This window comes from Centruroides vittatus, unplaced genomic scaffold, assembly GCF_030686945.1.
Source record: "Centruroides vittatus isolate TY-2023 unplaced genomic scaffold, ASM3068694v2 contig_1381, whole genome shotgun sequence".
Taxonomy (NCBI): Eukaryota; Metazoa; Arthropoda; class Arachnida; order Scorpiones; family Buthidae; genus Centruroides; species Centruroides vittatus.
In genome coordinates, this window is record NW_027120867.1 from 1,452,264 (window position 1) to 1,475,299 (window position 23,036).

The following is a 23,036-nucleotide window of genomic DNA, read 5'->3' on the forward strand; positions in this document are numbered from 1 at the left end:
GCTACCCCCAAAAGTCTGTTTTGATTAATTTGGTTATATTTCATCCAGACAGAGTCGAGTCTCTATTTACGACGCTTTTGTGTAAAGTGATGGATTCCGTTGGCAGTTGGAACATTTTACTTTATATATATATATATATATAATAGACTTAGGTATTATATATAATATTATCTATATTATATTCAATTTGTTGACATTGTTATACATTAAATACAGCTAAAAAGTAAAAAAGGCTTTGTTTTGGAAACAAATTAATCTATTTTATGTTGTTTCTCATGGAAAAATTGTTTTGGTTTGAGAACAAATCGGTTTTCAAACAACTTTTAGAAACGAATTATGTTCAAAAACCCAGATTTGACTGTATATTCCAGTATTTATTTCTTGGAAAATTTCAAGATAATGAAGTTAAATAATAATTTTCGGAACAAAATAATAAATAAAAATTAGATTGATTTCTTGGACACAAGGAAAGAATGACTCCATGTTGTATCTTGTAAAACAAATAAAATCGTAAACGAAGGAGCCATTTGCTTTTAAGTCTGCTTAATGCTCTTCTGTAGAATGTTTATGATATTGCCAAGAATGAAAAGTTAAGTCTTCTTGAAACATTTTGAAAATTAAAAGAAAATGGTTCCTTGATTTAATGCTAAATGTATTTTACCAGATTTATAGATTGATTTGTTATAATATGAACAAAATACAAATAATCAGAACTATTTTCCCTTTTGCATGCTTATTTTAAAATTCATTTTTGGTTATTACTAAAAAATTACAAACTAAATTTATTCGTTTATTTATTGTTTACAATATTATATGTACTTTCCAAACCAAATTTTATCATATTTACTAATCCACTGATGACAATCTTGCAAATTATTTTTAATCACGCTTTCAAAAGTAAATGGGTTGATGTTTGCTTTTACTAATTTTTCTTCTTCCTCTCTTAACTCCTGCATTATCTTTTCACTAACTACCATGGCATCGCAAGGCAATTTCTCCACGATCTGAAATTCGATTTAAACTTTATAAAAATAACGTACAAATATATCGAAAACAAATGCCGTAGCTAAGCCGTATGCCCACCTCGTTTAAATAAGGATAAACTTCTTCGTATTCGACGGCACCGCCCACTTCCACGATGATTCTCCCGGCACGAATGGGAGTCACGTAATAGGCAATGGATCCTTTTCCGCCACCCATTCTTTTACCTTGGCCCTGTAATTCAAATTCTCTATTAAGATTTATTGTAATATATAACAACTGAAATTTATTACAAGAATCTTTATTACTAAGATTCTTGTAATAAATTTCATATCGATAAAATTTTTAATAATAATGACGACGACGGCTGTGTCTAACTGTCCGTCCGAGAGTTCGGCAAAGCTCTGCTTAGCTATACGAAAATATCGAGCCGAGCTGTGTTGCGGCAAAGTCCATTTTTAAAATTAAACCGAAATCTGTAATAACGGGAAATACATAGTGTGTCAGATTGTTTAATTTATCTGTTATTAAAATCAGAACATTCGAGTAAAGACTATTTGTACCGGTGGCGTGCCGTCTTTGGAAGCGGTGGAAGCGCCGCTTCCCTTGTATTTTCTAAAATATAAATTTTCATATTTTAACGTAGTTTGAATTAATTAAAATTAATATTTTATTATAATTGCATTATGTATCTTATTACAAATTTCTATACTACGTGTGAAATAAACGATAAGATTGTTATTGTATATTCAAATATCAGTGGTGGAATGGAAGCGCTATATTGTCGAAAGCGGGTCGGCTTCCAAGCAGCCATATTATAGGCATTGGCACGTGCGCTTTACAGAGCACCAACCTCACACGGTTTAGCCGGTGGAAGTTACACATGTATAACGCTTCCAATGATTCTATCCCGGACGGTTCTGGGCTGTTAGCTGTCCTCGCCCGATTATGTGAATCATAAGTACATTTATAACTTAACCCGACCGATAGGAATTTACTGGTATGTTTTTATGATAGTATAGTTGACGAGAGTTAAAAAAAATTCCATTAAAATATTTGATATTTTTACTCTGCTCTGCCATCTTATATTACTTATGGATTTCAATGTTAAACTAGTGATATTACGATTTTGTATGTCCCATTTATAAGGGTATGTAGAAAAAAACGTGTACAATTCTTGTACAATGTTAAAAAATTAACTGTTACTTTGGCAGCATCATTTACAACCAAATTTAATGAATGCACAAGGTACAAAAAGATGAATAAGATGCATAAGGTACAAAAAAGCTCCAGAATTTATTTCCTTAAATTTACGATTTATGTATTCGGTGTCATAAAAATTTGTCTTTCCACTTTTTCCCCATGACTACAAATATTCAGGTACAAAGTAACTGGTTTTGACTTATTTCTACTTAAGAAGTAATTAAATAATTAAGAGATTAGGGAATTGGGGACATAAATAAAACCCTGCCGAAAGAGCCGGAATTTTACTTAAACAAAAGCTTAACCAAACCAATCTCTAGCCGAGTACAGTGCGGACTGATTTATTCGTAATATTAGATAATAAAGACATAAATTTTTCCAGTTTAATGAGAGTGACTAAAAAGTTGTAAATTTTGGAAATTTTTGTGGACACTGGTCCAAAATGAATTAGTTAGAAAACAAATGATGGACAATCTACTTAGTATTAAGTTTAACATATTTAGATTTTTACAGCTATGGTGAGAAACGTTTAAAATTTACAACATCCCTGTCGCGTTCTTTGAGGTACACTAGTGACGCGACGAGAGGCATTTGACATTGACCGGTATCGGCACCCTCGGGATTTGGCACGCACACACTGCACACCTACCTACCTGGACTGTCTCCGATTCCATCCATTAGCCACTCGTATCGAGCTATTTGACTAAGTGGATTGTTTTAAAATTTAAAAAGTAAAGAATATTTTGTGTTAATTTTATGTATGTTTCTTTACAAAGCTACATTTAATTATAATTTTCTTTAAAAGTATATTAATACAATTGAACAATATATTGTACCAGGTATGTATATCCACCGCACATTTTATTTCACCAAGTTTTTATAATTTATTTTTAATTTTAGCCCTTATATCGTGGATAGCGATTCAAAATGTAATTGTGATATTAAAAATACATTTAAAGAAGTCTACAGTTTTTACTGGCTTATCGAACAAATGAATACGAATGGACCCTCTAGACCAGGGATGGGCAACCTTTTTCTATGTAAGGACCGCATTTTAAGACTTTTGAACTGATGTGGGCCGCATACAAGAGAAAAAAGAAAAAAAAATGTTGATAAATCAGAATTATTTATTCATATATACAGTAATTATAAATTAGCATAGGTATATAATTTAGCTTCTGGAACTGATGTAAACGTAATATATTGGAAATATTTGGTTAAATATTCGTCACTGCTAGTTTTAAATTAGTTTCGATGTGTCTGTTAGCCGGTTTCTTGTTTTAATTTTTACTAAATTCATTGCAGGAAAAACTATTCACATACATAAGTTGTAAAAATAACATTTGAATTTTTGCTGCATACTTCCTTAAGCTGGGAAATTGATATATTTATTCACATTTTATGCATCGCGGGCTGCAGGTTGCCCATCACTGACATGCAATTAACTGATTGCCTCTGGAAGTTGGCTTCTTACAGAAACACAGCTTCCCTGTCATCAAATGTACTGGCACACCACTGTCTTGTACATTAAGCAACTGAACTATAAACAATTTTTAGATTAAGAGACTTATTAAAAGTAATAAAAGAAAATATTTTTAAATGATACAAATAATGACAATCATTTCTAGCAAAATATGTACTGTACAGTACAGTCCCAATAATTTGAAGAGAATGGGACCAAAAATATCTTGAATTACAAAAAACTCAGAATATAGACCAGAGCTGTGATTCAGGAGTCCAGCTGAGAGTTAGTCTGATGAGTAAAGTCATCATATTTAATGATGACTTTACTCATTATTAGCATTTACAACTTTTTATAAAACTCATCTCTATCCTGAAAATTAAGCATAGCTCTAAGGTCATTGAAAAGAAAGATTCACATATAAAAATGTGTTTTTGGTTGCTGCAGCATCTGAGTAGCATTGTTTGAGCCTGTAACAGGTTGTGATTCTGTTTGAGCATCTTTTTTGTGAGCTCCATGGTACTCTTTCCTTTCACCACATCATCCTGGCAAGCATTGATGTTGTGGTCCTAATGTACCTCATGTTCACCTGTTATGGTATTCTCCAATGGTACAGCGTAGATTCCCAATTTTTCAAAGGTGGAGAATTTATCCCAATCATTGCAGATGAGTCTGCACAAATCTGATAGCATAGATAGGATCAGGAGAAAGTTATGTTGCCTGAATATACAGCAAAGGCATATGAAAAGGGATCTGAGGTATGGTAATGGGATTGAACTACTGATACCTCTCTTCTTACGCAGTGTTGTGTTTGGAAATAGAATTTTGGAATTTTTTGTAAAGTGTTACATAAATAACTTTACTTTAAAATTATTTAAAGTAAAGGTGTTTTGCTCATTTTAGGAACAATAAGTAGTTTGTTTGAATTAATGAAGTTATGTAAATTTTTAATATAATAATTCTGTAAGATCTTGACTTATTCTGACTATAAGTTTTTAATATTGCCTGAAGAATTTCTCAATTGTTATATTTACACAAATCATACGTATATGCAGTGTCATATATTCTTTGGCTCAGCAAAAATGCAAAAATTCTTTGGATCATCTGAAATTTGAGAACATTTCAACAATTTTCAAACAAATAGTGTTTACATATACTTTAAATTTCCAGTTTATCTTACATAAATGTTTTTGCTTATAATTAAATCATGTTTCTTTTCTCTAGTGCATTCTGTGAAAATTATGATTTCATAAATAATAACTACAAAGCAATACAACAGACAAAGGTTCTATACTTGACAATTGTCAAAGTGCAATAACTTGCAAAAGTAAATTATAAATAAGTATTTGTAAATAATAAAATATGATAAGTTTCTATAGTTATAACATTAAAAAATTTTCATACATTTTAAATATTCAGTTGTACAATTTATTTTATATGTAGAGTGCAGCCAAATTCATAGCATATATTGATACACAAAAAAACAACATTAGCAACATTGTGTTAGATGATGATATTGTTCTGTTGTACTTGAGTTGCTATTTTGTTTAATATGGAAAGGTGGATCACAGAACAATGCACCTCTACAGTAGAGGCTTATTTCAAAAATAATAATTGTCTAGTTGCTATAAAAAATGTATTCAGGAAATACTTCAACTTAGGGTACATTCGTAAAGTCGAACGAGTTAAACAAGAATGACGTCATCGTTATTCTTATTTCGTTAGACTTTTCGAATGATTTGTTTATAACTAAATGGCTGTTTCTAAAATCAATGATATGAATGTTGCTAGTGCCGCCTTATCCGAAATATTTTTCTTAGATTACTTCAAGTGGACAGTTATTTCAATCATTTCACCTTTTAATTCACAATTTAAACACTCGAGTAAATTTAGAAACATCGATATCATCGGGCGCCATTTTCTTAACGAAGTAAACTAACTCTTTCCTTCGTGAGCTTTGTTAGAGTTTCGTTCGAAACGTCATCATCGCAGAGCATGCGCACAAGACTACTACTTTTCGAACAATTCGTTACTAACGCGTTTAACTCGTTTGACTTTACGAACATACCCTTAGTCATCATGGAAACTTACAAGATGCTCACACAATTACAAAATGGATCTATCCTAGGTTATGATTACAGGCAGATGAAATGAATCTGCCTGTAACCCAAGATAGAATGAAAGGACAGTGCAGATAGCAGCAATGATTGAAATTATCCATACTGCAATCACACAGAATCCAAGATTTGTTCAGCAGTATGTTGTGGATTTACAAATTTCAGATCAATCATTCAAGTGAATCTTGCATCAAGATGTTTACTTCTACCCTTATAAACTGCAAGTTGTGTAAGAATTTAAAGCCCAAGATTCGAATGTACACAAACAGTTTTGAACTACCACATGTGATCTGTTGCTTCAGAATCAGAGTTTACAGTCATTGATATTCAAAACTAGATAGTTAAATGACACTTACTATTTGGCACTAAATGCAATAAGTAAATAGCAGTTCTTCACTTACAATGTATATTTTAAAATATGATAGGAACATGGACCACACCCTGTATTTCGGAATGTAAAAGTTTGTTTTCTAAATTTTTAATGCAGATATGTTGTTTATTATTAACTGCTTATTTATAAACTAGTATAAATAAAATAATTTTAAAAGTATTACCTTTTTTGTTATAGGCTTCCAAGGTGAATCTACACCCCAAACAGCAAATGTCCTTTTTATATCCATTCTTTTGTTAATGGTATTTCGAATCATTTCCAAATGACCATGTTTTAAATTGCCTCCAGAAAGCGACTAAAAGACATTATGCCATATTAAACATTTTAAAAATTTCATTTATATTTTTAATTTAAACTAAAAAGAAAAACATAATAAATGAATATGATTACAGTTGCCTCTCGTTATATCGCACCTCATTATATCACGGATTTGGATATATCACATTTATTTTATCCCCAAATTTTAAAAGCAGGTGAGTCAATAAATTTTAAAATATAAATTACCATTGAATTTCTTCTTGCAATGAAATATGGTATTTTATTTCTACTATTGTTTTTGAAACTACCATTGCAGGTAAAACAATAAATTTGTCAAGATCTGAGCAAGCAAAACAAATAGACAGATCAATTATCATATATGTTTCCTTTTGATATTAAAAGTTGTTTATTTATTGGTTTTAAGTACTGTATCTTCATTACAAGTTTCTGTGAATTCCACCATTATGTGAATTGAAGATATTGCATCAATTCACATAGTGGTGTGAAATTTCCAATTCACAGTGTAATGTGTAAGGAAAAGATTTCTTTATTTCCAAACAGAAAGTTCTAAAATTTTTATACACTAGTTACTTTGTTTTGCTTTTAAGAGAATTTTTACTTTATAATTTTATAAGTTTTGATGTTCTATTATATGTTCAATATTTATTTTTTAAATTTTCATTATTGCATTTATAATTACTGAAAAATATAAATTACGTGAATTTTTAATAAGCAATTTATTATGAAATATAGTACTGTACAATAAAATTGTGACTGATATTTTTTCATGTGGACAGTATTTGTCTTTAAATGTCATTGTTAAAGAAACAATAATGCTAAATGGCATCAATGTTTACGTAAATGTCATTTAATATGATATAACCACAAATAAAGTTCGGTATTGAAAAGCTAAGCTTATTTTATATCACAAAGATTGCTGATTAAAGAATAGAGGATAGAAATTCCATTGCATGCATAATCTGTTTAATATAAGCCCAGAATTTTTAGTACTTGGTTATATTGCACTGCCAGATATATTGTGCTTTTTCTTTGTCTCCAGACAAGCACATGATATAACGAGGGGCTACTGTACTATAATCTTGAAAATTTATTTGATATCATTTCCTTTCTTACATGTATGGTACTATAATTAGAAAAAAAAGCTATAATACTTGTCTACCAGAATTACCAAACTTTATAAAACTTTGTGCAACCATGAAGAAGTTCTGAAACTTTCTCATACATAGGATGTTTCATAATTATGTCTCCCTATTTATTTCCTCTTCAAAAAAGTGTTTTACAATTGAATAAAGCAAAAAGTACAATTACATAAAGTTAAAAACATCCCAAGGATTAAATTTCACATATACTCCAGCATTCAATGTACATTTCTCCAAGCACTGTGGAACCAAGATACTGCTTGCTGTAACATCCCCTGATGAATGTGATACATGCTCTTTCATATAGCACCACAAAAAAATTCAACAGAGCCAAATTAGGACTTCTTGCGAGTCATCCCATGTTCTCTTGTCACCTAATGACTCAACCTAAAAAATAATCCTGGAGCCTGTTCTTGGACATCAGTGCAAACTGGGAAGGTAACCCGTCTTGCATTAAATGCACTTCTTTGAAATCAGGCCATGCAGATGATGGGAAAAAATGTAATTTTTCAGCATATGAATGTACTTTTCTACATTCATTGTCAAATAGATGCAGTAAGATCCGGTAGAAGTGTCATTTTGGATATTGTACCAATCTGTAATACTAGAATGCAATATGCCAATTGATACTGGCAAGCAACAGCTATTTAAATACTCAGGAAACGGTCTACAAGTAGGGACAACATTACACAAATCTGACATAAGGGGAAAAATAAAAGAGAGGACATAATTATAAAATACTCCTATAGATATGCATTATATATTAAAACTATATTCAAGAAACAAAGATTATCTTCACAAGTCTATCATTTGCAATCAACATAAACAAAAAAAAAGTTTTCATTCACACGTACAACCTTTTATTAGAGGCTACGCCTCTGTAAATATGCAAAAAAAAGTTTTTGGGTTCCTAGTAATTGAGAGATGATCAACTTACAAAGACAATTCTTGTTTCTTCAATATAGCTTTGCATACATCAAGTGAGTAATAATGATTATATCATAATCATATTAAATTAATTATTTAATATTTTTTCTTTAAATGAACAAGATTTTTTGGAAGGCCAGTTTTTAATACAATGTCAGAACTAAATTTTGCTTGTGGTCCAGTCCTAATTCTAGCATGAATTCTTTAACTAATGTTTTGGACCTTATTCAAAGGCCATCATCAGGGTACATAACTTCAATAATAACTAGGATATTGTGAAAGTTTGTCATATTGTGATAGAATTGAAGCAGAGCCAGAAGGAAAGAAGTGATCCCTGCACCTGTTAGGCACAGAAGAGGCAATTCTTGTACAGTATCTGACAGACACAGACAGGTGAACTTTGCACTTGCCACAACAAAAGAGGCTATCCTCATATCTGCAAGCCATGGGAGAGACAATCTTTGCACTGGCCAGACACGGAAAGATGATCCAAGAACAAAGCAATCGCCACTGATTGCTTTATCCTTGTGTTTTGTTCATTTTTTTTGCACCTACTTTCCATTAGGCACATGTAATACTATTTTTATTTTTGACCCCTAGGCCTAAATTCCATTAGGTATGCTCGTCACATCAGAGAGCATGGACATTGTCACTAATACCTTTGTATCTCAAAAACAAAGTCGTGGACTTTCCTGGCTCTGTTATAGATAACAAAGGGAAAATATGGCAATCAGTCAAAAAAGATTTTTACATTTTTAGACTTAGAAACATTAAGAAATGCAAAAACATTCAGAGTTTTTTCTGTACATATAGATATTAATATGAATTTTTAAATTCTGGGAAAATTAAGCAATTCGTTGCTGGATATTTTACATTTAAATACACCCACATTACATTTCTGAATACCATGTCTCAATTAATGGAAAATGGCAAAGTTTTATCCAAATCAATCCATTAAATTTCAAGAATGAACTCGATTCTATAAGCCCACACAAGATGCGATAGCGGCCGTGAAACATCCACACGACAAAGTTGCACGATTCGTGCGATATCGCTTTGACATGTGCACTCGTGAAACGACCTTATATCTCAAAAACAAAGTCACAAACCCCATTTTTTATTGCATTTTTGGATTCTGCATTGTAATTAATGGAGACAATTAATGGCAAAGTTTAATCAAAATCTATAGAACAGATTTTGAGAAGGAACACAATTGTGTAAGCCTCATAGAAGAAGCTTTACTAATGCTCCACTTCAAAAATACTCACAGAATGTTTATAGATAAAACAAAGTTTCATCAAAGTTTCCTAGTTTCTGTATTTAATTTTTGAAATAAAAATATTTATATTTATTTTGAATAAAACAAACTTTTTAGAGTTTTCATTTAAAATTATTATATTTTTACGTAAACTAATTTTTAATATTTACATTATTAAAACAAATCTTTAAGTGCTTTTCATACATAAACATTTATGATGGCTTTGCAACTAATTTAAAACTTATATTAGATGATAAAAGTTTCTTTCAAGATTAAAATTTTTAAATTATAAAATAAAAATTCCACTTACAATAATTCCAAATTGCTTGTAAATTAACTTGTTACGAATTAATTCAGGTCCTCTAATGTCAATTAAATTTTTGTACATTTTTACAGCTCTAGAATAAGCAAGCCAAGGTGGAACTTTGTCCAAGATAGGTAATTTTCTGTTTTCAGGTAGTTCTACATCTAAAATCAAATACATCATACTTTGTATTAATTTATATATAAGTTTAACAAACATCATTATATGATACAAATAAATTTATATATGTGTATTATTTTGTATCAATATGAAATCTATTTTTACTTTTCTACACTTTAGGTAAATACAGTCACTCCTCACTTAATGACATACCTATTCAATGACCACTTGGACTTACAACCAGCTCTCTATCAGAGGGAATCCCCTTTCTCATTCCAAATCTCTTTCATAGTTTTACTCACATTCCCATAGTTGGTCAGTTTTCACAATACAAAGTGTTTGCAATATCCAAGACTATATATTTCGTTTATAAATTTGAACTTTATTGTGCACCCCATAATACAAGATTACAGCAAAAAGGAAGATGATGACTTCATCTAGAGCAGTGGTTCTTAACCTTGCTGGAGGTACCGAACCCCATCAGTTTCATATAAGCATTCACCGAACCCCTTTTAATTGGAAAAATAAAATATAATTTTTCAAATTCAAAACATGGATATAATAGGTGTTCTATTGGGAAATATAGGCATATTTCCCGATAGAACACATGTTATGTAGCATTAGTTTTCGAAACCAATACGGTTTCTACGTCACGATGACGTCAGGTGGTTGACCTCCGCCGAACCCCAGAGGTTCGGTCGAACCCAGGTTAAGAACCACTGATCTAGAGGAAGCGCCAAGAATTGAAGGAAGGAAACAAGCAATTTTGAGATGAATATAATTATAATGAAACTAGTAAATAGTTAATGAAATAGTATGTGACTTTTGATCTGGTTTGACATTCAGATGATAAAAAATGCCAATGAACTTTTTGATAATTCAAGCCAAGGCACACAACACAGTATCTGAGTATATTACTGCTACTATTAATAATTAAATGCTAAGTAATTTGGCCCTTTAAGCCAAATTACTTAGCAATTAATTATTATTTGCAGTAATATAGCCTGATCTAATCTGCTAATCATTTGGCCTTAATATAACTATTGAGCTTACAGAAGTTTATATCAGTTATAATGAATACAGAAAACTTTAAACTCATTTCGCTTGCAAATGCTTGAGAGTTGCATCAAGTGGCTTTATTGTTAATTTATAGTAGAATAGTATTACAATGTACATCAAACTCATTGAAATCTTAACGGGCCAATCCTGAGCCTCTGCTTGTAAACATAATTGTGCTTTCAGAGGCTCTTCAGACAAACCATTTGACAGTCAATAATGGTAATTTCACTGGATTTGTTGAGCTTTTTGGCTAGTTTGATAACACAATACAGGAATAATCTGTGGAGAATATTAGATGATTCTATAAAAGACCATTATCCAAGAAAACTGCACAAAATGAAATCACCAATTTGATGGCAAATGGAATATTAATGGACATCCATAAAAGAGCCAAATGTTCAAAATACTGCTCAATTATTTTGGATTGCACTCTAGATGGAGACCCTTAGAGAAGTTGTCTGTGATGATCAGCTTAACAAATTTTGGTGATGATGAAATCAGTCAAATAACATTTATTAGGTTAAATAAAACTATATTTTCTTACTGAAGAGACAATATAAAATAAAATAATCAACCATTCCAACTTCAGCAAAAATTCTTTAATCCTAAGAACGTTTTCAAACGCATTAAGCGTCCATCTTCAGTTACATCTTTAAATTAAATATGAAATTCGAACTAATATTAAATTTGAACAAGTATTACGTAAATTAACGGTACGATTACAATAAATACATAAAAAATAAAAAATAAAAATAAAATTATGCCAATATTTCATAAACAAAAATAAAATAAAAATAAAACAAAAAATAAAAACGAAACAAAAAGCCAATGTGCTTTATATGCGAAAGATCAAGCTATCCTCGAAGAGGTCAACAGTAGGGTGATTGATTTGGAGTTTTCCTTGAAAACAAGGCTGAAACGCAAGTACGTTAAAAAGCTAAAATGGCTTTTTAAATGCCAAAATATTAAACCGAGGGTAAAAAAAGATATATTTCTAACCGCTTGGGACAACATTATTCCACCGCAGTGTTTGATTGACGCCTTGGAGCACGGCCCTTCTTTTGCTCCGACACCTCTAATACGCCCGGAAAGTATTATACCAAACGTTGAAAATCTCATAAAGGGTATGAAATTAACCACACAGGATTATTACAGATGGAAAACAAGAATATATGCCGAAAAAGTAAAACGTAACAACTCAACAAATATAGTTTTCCAGCAGCGCATTAAAGAAACAAAGGAATGGCTCCAAAAAAATGATGTGGTTCTCTTAAAGGCGGACAAATCGAAAGGTCTTGTACTCATCAAACGTAGCTCGTATAGGGAAAAGTTAAATGAATACATCGATAGCACGGAATGTCATCTTGCCCCGAATAATTACTTGGAAGCATTGCAACAAAGAGTGATAAGATTCACCCTAACTCCTCTAGCGAAATTGCTACATATGGATGCTGCCACTTTACAAGCTCCCAGGACTCCGAGAATGTTTGCTTTCGGAAAAACGCATAAAACAGGTTCTCAATTACGCCCTGTAGTGGAAAAGTGTAATGCTCCGACGTTCAAGATAGAAAAAGTACTTCTTAAATTTATACAAAGTAATATGCAAGTTTCGCCGTTTTCGATCAAAAACTCGATAGAATTGATCCAAAAACTTGAGGATGTTACGCTCATGAATGAGGAGTGTTTGACGGTATTGGATTACAAGGCATTATACCCTTCCATCAAGCTGCCTCCTTGCTTTTGTGCCTTGCGGGACTTTTTATTCGCCAATATTAAGAACGCTGCAAAGTACCACACCCAGATCTTGGAATTAGCGGACTTGATATGTCACACATCTTTCTTTGGCTTCGAGGACAAAACTTATATACAGGGGCGAGGAGTACCGATGGGTAGCCCTATGTCTTATATACTCTGCGAATTGGTACTCCGCAAGCTAGAAAGCAGTATTCTCCCGATAGTAGGGGATGATATTTTATTATACGTGAGATACGTGGACGACATCTTTATCGTGTGGAAGGACAATCGCAACATCAAAAAGTTTATAGATTTAATGAATCAAAATCCCTATGGTTTAACTCTAGAGTTGGATCAGCAAAGTTATAACAGTGTTAATTTCTTGGATCTCACTATAACATGTGTAGGAGGGGAAATCCGCACGAATGTCTATCGGAAACCGACATCAGTCCCAATCGTTATCCCTAGGAACTCCGCAGACCCTGGGCATATCAAGATGGCAGTATTTCGCTCGTGGATACAGAGAGCACACACACACTGCACCGATGTTTTAGATACAATTAAAGAGCTACAATACATCCGAACAACGGCTTTGCAACATGGCTACAGAACAGAAAAAATAGATGCTCTCATTAAGAAAGACCATAACCGAACACGTGGGAGGAGTAGAAACCAACCAAGAGAAAAAGTGATCCTCGATTACATTCCTTTTCTTAAGCCGTTGGTTAAAAGGATTTCCAGGAGTAGGAATTTGCAGGTTATTTATCGACGTAATCCGACCATATACAAGCTTTTAAGGAATGATAAGATGAAGTATGAGCGTAACTCACTAACAGGAATTTATTCGATACCATTAAGGGATCATAGGTTCGATTCTAAATTAGTATATATAGGGGCAACTTTGAGAAATTTAAAAAAGAGGATTAATGAACACAAGCGATCGGTGGAAAAATCAGTTGATAGTACCGTCCTGGCCAGTTATGCTAAACAGCAAGGCATCACGGTCTTTTGGGACCAAGCCTCTATCATCAGGTCTACTAGATCGAGACATGCAATAAAGTTTTTCGAAAAATTGGAAATCCACAGAGCGCAGAGAAGTACGCAATGCATTAATTATAGGGACGCTGATGGGCTTTCCACAGCTTGGAAATCTTTGTGCGATGATTTGGGCTAAACATAGAAGTACGATAATCGTAGAGCTGATATTGTTTTAAATCTTTAATGACGGATGAAGGCAATTGTAAAGAAATACTGCGATAATCCGTGATTGATTTAAACCGCACATTGGCTTTTTGTTTCGTTTTTATTTTTTGTTTTATTTTTATTTTATTTTTGTTTTATGAAATATTGGCATAATTTTATTTTTATTTTTTATTTTTTATGTATTTATTGTAATCGTACCGTTAATTTACGTAATATTTGTTCGAATTTAATATTAGTTCGAATTTCATATTTAATTTAAAGATGTAACTGAAGATGGACGCTTAATGCGTTTGAAAACATTCTTAGGATTAAAGAATTTTTGCTGAAGTTGGAATGGTTGATTATTTTATTTTATTTTATTTATTAGGTTTTAAAGAAGGGGCATAAGAGCCAACCTTCACAATGCCAAAATGATCAGACTCTCGCACTGCATAGAACACATCTGATCTCTAGAAACTCTTGAAATATACAAAGCCAGATTACCCAATAACTGCATCAATTCCAAGGATGCTATTAATATATCTCAAGCTTGGAAGTTCTGTTACGAAAGAGAAGACAACCGCCACAGCTCTATTTAATGTACACTTCCATCCCTTTATTTGTGTATATAATAATTATATTTTTTCGTTTGTGCTATGCATGCTGCATATGTTAACAACACGTATGCATCCATGGCAACGCATGCACACAACAGTTATAAGCAACATTAGAAATGTTCTAAGTTTTTAAATCGTAGCACATAACTGTTCTTAGAATCTCAGTATTTGTAAACCTGATGAAGACCGAATACTAAGATTGAAAACGTTTGTTAGTTCAATTAAATATTTTTACTGGATAGTCAAAGGTTTTAGTGAGTCATTTTTAAAGAGGCAGATGATATCAAAGGAAAAGCATTAACTGAACTTGTTCCAGAAACTTTGCAGGAGAATGATATAGATTTTGATAACATATGAGGCCAAGAATATGAAATGACTAAAATATGAAGGAAATAATGAAGGTATACACAGGTGAGAGTATTGCAGTTGAACCCTTGAGCATTCTACCTTTCATGCAACCGCCATTCCTTAAATTTGGCGATATCTGACATAGTAGCGGTATTCACCGAACCAATACTACGTATTGTACAATAATATGGAAAAGTAGAATCATCACAGTCAAGGCTATCTCAGATAAAACATGTGTACCACAGCTTGATAGAGATCTATGGGAACACAAATTCATCTTTTAATTAAATGTTCCTTTACTGGTTTTGTTGTGGATTTTAAAGATTTAAAAGCTATTGGCTGTTAATTCTTTAAAATCCACAAATTTATCTGTCAACATGAGTGAAGTATGAGGCTTATTGCAAAAGTTTTAAACTGTATCTCTTTAGATGACTTGTCTAAAAATTTTCATTTGAGGATAAACCCAAAAAGGAATATCTGAAGGCTGAAATGTAATTTAATATTTCTTGATAGTTTGTTATATAAATGGATGAGTTTGATTATAATTAAAAACATAAGTAATTGAAAATCCAAATTTATGCAATTTTTTGATAATGAGAGTAAATAATTCAGAAATAGTGTTTCTATTATCTTAATACTGTTCATTTCTCACGGAAAAAAAAACACTTTAAGCATAATTTCTTCAGAAATTTAATTATTAAATAATAAAATATTGTTTAAAGTATAGATAAACTTTATTTTATGATTATTTATATTAAAACATGCATAAAATTATATTTTATCTGAAAAATCTATTAATTAGTCAAAACTTTGGAATATTTTTCCATTGAATCTCTAATATTCTTGTTAGGTAAATTAAATACTTTGAGCGGACATCATCCAACTATTTTATTGATACAAGAAAAACATTCACATGAAGAGGCATTAAAGAACTTGTATCCCTAATATTCTAAAATGCAATTTAAAATGTTTATTAATAAACATTTTAAACTGCATTCAACAAAAAACATTTAGGAAAAAACTAGTCACAGGTATGTGATTTTACTGTTTATAGAAAATAATTTTAGTTATTCAATAATTTGTTCATTTAGTTCAGTTAATTTTGTCAACATTATTTTTAATCATGATATTTTTTTGATTCTTAATTGATTGATTTGATTGATTGTATAAAAATACAATCAAAAGAAAACTTTATTTATATATTAAAGTTGCTCAAATAGAAATTTATAATCTTTTACCTTTAAAATTTGGAGGCTTTTTCCAATATTTCAATGAAGCTCTTGATGTAACAATAGGAGTTAAAACTTCTAATATAAAAATAATATAAAAAACAATTAATAAGCTTATAAAAAAAGTATTATAATATAAAATATTTGTTGTTAATATAAAAGTCAACAGAAAATTAAATTCAATACAGGTATACCTCACCTTACGTCAGTAATTGGTTCCAGGAGAGGCGACGTAAGTCGAATTTACTTGTGTAGTTACGACGTAAGTCGAACTATGGTGGAAAACGCCAATAATGAGCACTTAAAGACCACTAAATAAGACGACAACGCAGAAACACAATGTTTTCGTGTTTCGTTCTCTAGGATTTATGATGATTATATTAACATTTACTGTAAATGTACATATTTTAATATGATTTTATGCGCTTTTAACGCTTTTCTAGTGATATTACGACTTCAACATTTGTGGCGGATGAACGTAAAGTCGAATAAAATGACCTAAACATGATTTTTATTCTTCCATATACTTTTTTGACAAACGATGTATAAACGAGAACGATGTAACTTGAGGTATACCTGTATTTTAACTCATAATTTTTAAATTTGATTTTATACAATATTTTTAAGCATAGTTAGACTTCCCTATTGTAAAGTTGTACATAATAAATTTCTCAATGAATTTTTCTATAGAATGTTGAAAATACATCTTTTTTTAGGGTGAATTTTCCATTTAACAAATTTTCTGTATTACTTCCATATAATATTCTACAATGTCTTTGCAGAATTTTATGGATGATAGTACAGAATCCTTAAAAATTTCAACTTTCTATCCATTTATATATATTTTTTATAGGATATATTTTGTTCTATCCATTGGAGGCAATTTGTTATATAGGAGTTGAACTATGTATGTAAAAATTAAAAAAATGAATAACGTAAAACTAAATTCAGATTTTGAATAATTAAACTCAAATTCCGTTTAACTTAATCATTAATACATCTTAAAATGAATGATATTTGATAGAAGCTAGCTATTCAATTTTAATAAAAAATGTTTTACTGAGATATTTCAGCATTCTTTCTTCACTTAACTTTTAAAAATTAAACATATTATTTATTATGTTGAATTTTTCTTTGAATAAGAGATGAAACATTAAAGCGTTCCAAAAGACATTGTCTATTTTCAAATGAATAACTGAATTCATAATACAAATTATGCTCGCTATATACCGCTCACTGCCATTTCAAGATTAATATTATAAGATTTATAATGATTTTATTCTATTATTACTTTTTTAAATGTATCATAGAAAATGATAATGCATGTAATAATGTACTCTATTTCCTATTTGTTCTAACTAAATTTAAGATATGAAGAAATTGTAAAATATTTCTTTTAAATCTTTTGAAATTTGTATTAAAAATATATTGTATATAAATAAACCCAGAAAAATAATTATAATTAATAATTAAATATGAGATGGCACCTAATGCCACCATCTAGTAACAAATTATTTAGTAATTAATTAAATACAATTGCAGAAAAGAAGCCCAATGTAATCCAGTGGTTGTTTAGCTTTATAAAGAAACCCAAACATTTGAATTTTTTTTGTGTCTATAAGATATATTGCATTGTAATAATAATTCTGAGTACACAAACTCTAACAATAAATTCCTTAAAGCAGATATATTAAAAGTATAAGTTATTAAATTTTGTTTACATTTTCTGAAATATTTCGATAAAATTATATCCTATTAGATATACAATATTTTAATTTAAAAATATATATAATGATTAATAAATTAAATAACATTTTTAAACAAACTTCTCAAACGGGAATAAATTCCTTCAATATCATTAAATATACAGGTATACCCCGAGTTACGTCGCTCTCGAGTTACGTTGTTCCCGATTATAAGTAGTTTGTCAAAAAAGTATATGGAAAAATAAAAATCAAGTTTAAATCAGTTTATTCGACTTTAAATCCGTCCGCCACAAACATTGAAGTCATAATATCACTAGAAAAGCATTAAAGCACATAAAATCATATTAACATTTACTGTAAATATACATATTTTAATATAATCATCATAAATCCTAGAGAACGAAACACGAAAACATTGTGTTCCTGTGTTGTTGTCTTATTTAGCGGTCTTTAAGTGCTCATTATTGGCGTTTCCTCCATTATTGGCATTTAGTTACGACGTAAGTCGTAATTTCGACTTACGTCGTAATTACACAAGTAAATTCGACTTACGTCGTTTTTCGACTTACGTCGCCTCTCCTGGAACCAATTACTGACGTAAGACGTGGTATACCTGTAATTCAAAAAACTTTGTCTTGTTTTTATCACAAATGAATGATACAACTATTTTAAATGATTTAAATTATTTCATTTCTCTAATATTCCAAGTAGAATTAAAAACAAACTAAACAAAACAGAAAACTTTTAAATAAATATTTTTACGATAAAATAAGTCTCAAGTTCGAAATAGAAAGTAGAGTAGAACCTTGATTAGGCCCACCAGTGGCCAAGAGGTTCCATTCCCTAAACACTGGGAGTTTGATTGTGGGTTTGCACCTTGCCAGGACAGGCTGGTTATGTGGAGTTTACTGGGTTCTCTCCACGTCTGTAAAGGGGGCAGGTAACCTTCAAAAGACCTCCCGGAAGGCATCTCCCTAGGCAGATCACACAAGTGTTGCATTGCTGTAACTTAACAAACAACAACAGAACCTTGATTATCCAAGGTTCTGTTTGTATTATCTGAAGAAAATCTGTAAGTAAATACAGTGCTTTTCTTAACTCTAAAGGACATTTAAAGAAAGTTTAAAATAACTTGTATTAGAAAATTATTTATTTGTTTCCATTTATCATTTTAACTTCAATGTGAGATGAACCATTTATATTAAAATGTAACTGCAATAATATATATTTTTATTCTTATAACTATTGTATATATTAGCTTTATAATAAATTATATAAAAATTATTCTTATCACATTCACTTCTTCCAAAAACTGATTGTATGTAACAAAAAACATACCAAATATAGCCTGCCCAAATTCTTACGATTAAAGTCAGTAAGACACCATTTTCATCAAAGATTTCACAATAATTATAATCTGTAATCTTTGTCATCAATGTTATAGTAGTATAGCCATCATATAATGTTATAACTTGATAAACAATAGCAATAAAAAAAAATATAGCGACAAGTTGCATAACTTTCCCTGTTGTTATGAGATTTTATTTAAAAAGTAACTATATTATTAATCATAATAAATAAATAAAATTTTGTTTGGCACTATGTGTTATGAGATTTTTTAATAAAAATTTTCTATATTTTTAATTATTATAAAATGGAAAAATGCTTAATTTGGAGGATAGAGATGAGTTTTATAAAAAAAACTGTAAATGTTAACAACAAATAAATTCATTATTAAGTCTGATCCTTGCAAGATATGACAACTATCCTATATCTCTCCATCCCCTTGACCTTTCATAACCAGAATTTAATCATGTTCGAAATAGAATAATTCTTTGTAAAATTACATGTTACTCTACTCAGACTTTTTTCCAATATTTGAGATTTACATTTTACGTAACTGCAAATTTATGTAAGTCATGTGTCACGTAACTCGGGGTATTACTATATAAGCAAAATGAAAATAAATTTTGCCTTTGAACAGTGTACACTTTGATAGTGTCTTGGTATTGACAATATTTTTTTAAGACTAATGAATCTTTAAAATTAATATGTACTACACATTTTATTATATACTATACTTGGTACATATATTTTTAAAAATTTTAATAATATACGTACTTGTCTTCAGTTCTTTTTCACTTTCTTTAATATATGGGGGGGGTTGCAAAAGTAGGTATATAGTTGAGAATCTGAGAAATACAAATGTTTGGTGTTCTTTATTATCATCTTTTATTAGTTCGTATTCCTTATTCGTGATTTAATTTGTACATAAAAATAAATGTTTTTTCTTCCTATTTTCTCCCAGTGTTTTTTCCATAATAACAACTGTATACCTACTTTTGCACCTTCCTGTATTATCCTGCTAATTCAAACTTTTAACAAATCTGAACATTTCGGTACAATTACAACTCCAAATTAGACAGTTGGGACCTTATCAGAGCCGTAGACCATATCCATAGGAGCAAAAAAATCAAAGAAATCATACCACTACACGCAACCCTTTGCGAGATACAGCTCACCCGAAGTCGGCCTATTTCCGGGACGTACACAATCGGGAGTCATGTCGCACCACTAAAACTACCGTGTTTAATCATTTAGCCCACGGGACTATGCCAACTTCGAGTAACCTATTTTACTGTTTGTGGCATACTAATGTTATATAGTTTTAGGGAGTGAAGATTTGCCCCGACGTGGGCACCGAGATGCAAGCGATAGCAAGCACCAATGCAGAGCACGGAGAATAAGCAGTAGTATTAGTACACAGTAAAAACTGACATTTGGAAGCAAATATCTCGTGAAGGGTTGCACGTACAGATACGGTTTCTTTGAAAATTTGGTTTATATGGGGTCTACAATTCTGGGGCAGGAAACCCCTCATTCAGAGTTCACATCTTATCAACATTCCTTGCAATAATTTGTTCGGATTAACAAGAGTAAACTCATTATTCTTAGCATTCTAAACCATTTAACATATTGTTTAGCAAGTTAATATTGTTTATTTAAAATGTTTTAAGATCAAAATATATGAAGTAAAGATGTAATTGACAAACATTAAAATTTTTCTGTCTAAAATAAAAATTGCACCTCTTAGGAAGCAAGATTTTCCAAAACACAATGCGGCCATTCGGAAATTATTCAAATAAATCTTCGAAAACAAATAACTTCACAGAAAATAATCATTTTCAACCATGCCACTTCATATTTAAATAACGCCCCCTGGCGGATTAATATGTTAAAATTTGAATCAATAATTCGAAACTTATAAATATCTAAAGAAAATTCATTTTAAGCACTATATAATATTACTAATAATAATAATTATTATTATTATTTGCTTTAATTGAGTGTTTTCTCAAATTTGAATATTATGTTCTTTCCCTATTTTCCACTCTTACCCTGCGGTCAATAAAAAAGTCTTTTCAGTCATACCATACGCATCATGTGTTCAACCAATTCACAGTCGAGGCGACCAGATGATGTGGGACGGGGCTCAACATATCTCGGACTTTCCGGCCACGAGAAATTTCTGGTGTGGCTAGTGCATGTTAGGGCTTCGGCCTACCGGCCTCTGACTATAATCGATAAATGGGTTTTGAAAATCGGATTGGTGGAATAAGGCAAAACAACAAATGAATAATCTGTCATGGGAGTGTCAGATAGATAGTTATTAATTGTCGATACTCGTGTAAACCACGTGCACGCTTACGCATTGTCCAGAGAGAAGTAGATTTAAATGGTTTCAATCCTCTCGTATGTCCTAGGGATTGAAGTCTCTTGATGTTTTCTTGTTCCCTAAAAAGCATATTTTCTAAAAATATAATCTTTTGTTTAAAAAACATTGTCTCAAGATAACATCAAAATAATGTTGCATCTTTATCTGATATTGTAAATATGAGAGTTGTCATAATTGAGAAAAGTGTCTGAGGACTTTTTTTTTTTTTTTTTTTTATAACTCTTTTCGCCCTGTGGGCACTAAGAGGGCCTCTTTTAGAAGGCCCATTATGGGTTCGGCCAGGCCCACAATGGGGCGGCCGGGTGGTGAGGGACGGGGCCCGACATATCCGAACGGACCACCCCCCCGAAAAATTCCTGGGGATTATTCGACCCGTTCGGATTCGATCCCGGGTCCCCCAGAGCGGTAGGCTGCCACCTTGACCGCTCGGCCATCCGGCCGTGTCTGAGGACTTAACACAGCTGGTATTTATTTATTATAACCAGATAAATTTGCAGGTAAGCAAATTCAAAAACACAGAGCGTGTTTGGCGAGACCTACAATTGGGCATCAAGGCAGTGAGGGATGAGGTTTGACATATCCAGACGGACCACCTTCCGAAAAATTCCTAGGGACTTTTCTCTTGGATTCGATACCGGAATCTACAGAGCGGTAGGCTGCCACCTGACCACTCGGCCATCCGACCGTCGTACTAAGACGGATTATAAAAATTAATTTTCCTATGTAATATTCTTAATACTTATTAATTTGCTATTTCAAAAGGATTTATCAAACTACAAGTACTTAATTTGAAAAAGTGACTAATAGATTTCTTTATTAAACCAATACGTACTGTGAACTAATATTACTAATGAACAGTACGTATTGGTATAATATTATTATTATTAATAGATATAGAATGCCTACATCCCACAGTAAAAAAACTAGACTAGAGAAACAAATTAAAATATAAACAGATATTAAATTTATCATCGAAAATATCACGAGGAAAAGTTAAAATCACTTTCCCCCTCTATTAAAACCGGAAAACAAAAACTCAACTGGTGAAGGCTATTGAAGAACCCAAAATGTACTGTATATATTAGTTATAAAATCTAGCATAAAACAGAAAGCGTAAAAAAAATTTGACTGAAAAATAATTGAAAAAAGAGTAGAGCGTGCCTCTACTTTTTACGCTCGTAAAATTTTTTCATCCAATAAAGAGAAGTCTTTTTTCTGACATCAATGTAAACACGTGGTTTTTA

General features: G+C 31.2%; 1 protein-coding gene across 1 annotated transcript; it reads right to left on the reverse strand.

Moving 5' to 3' along the window:
* Window positions 1–769: 769 nt before the first annotated feature.
* mRpL16 (mitochondrial ribosomal protein L16) lies at window positions 770–21,266 on the reverse strand. Its single transcript, XM_067262023.1, has 6 exons — window positions 21,144–21,266; window positions 16,360–16,428; window positions 10,068–10,225; window positions 6,318–6,449; window positions 1,084–1,215; window positions 770–1,004 (listed from the first exon to the last, which is right to left on the reverse strand). The coding sequence occupies exons 1-6, from the start codon at window positions 21,181–21,183 to the stop codon at window positions 810–812; spliced, it is 726 nt and encodes a 241-aa protein (XP_067118124.1). The 5' UTR covers window positions 21,184–21,266; the 3' UTR covers window positions 770–809.
* Window positions 21,267–23,036: the final 1,770 nt, after the last annotated feature.

What these genes read in the sequence shown, in the direction of transcription:
- mRpL16 (XM_067262023.1), bottom strand. Translation starts at nt 21,183, where the DNA reads ATGGCCGCATTGTGTTTTGGAAAATCTTGCTTCCTAAGAG. An exon ending in AAAGCCTCCAAATTTTAAAG is followed by an intron (nt 10,226 to 16,359) that starts GTAAAAGATTAT and finishes ATTTGATTTTAG; the next exon opens with ATGTAGAACTACCTGAAAAC. An exon ending in GGAAGCCTATAACAAAAAAG is followed by an intron (nt 1,216 to 6,317) that starts GTAATACTTTTA and finishes TTTGAATTACAG; the next exon opens with GGCCAAGGTAAAAGAATGGG.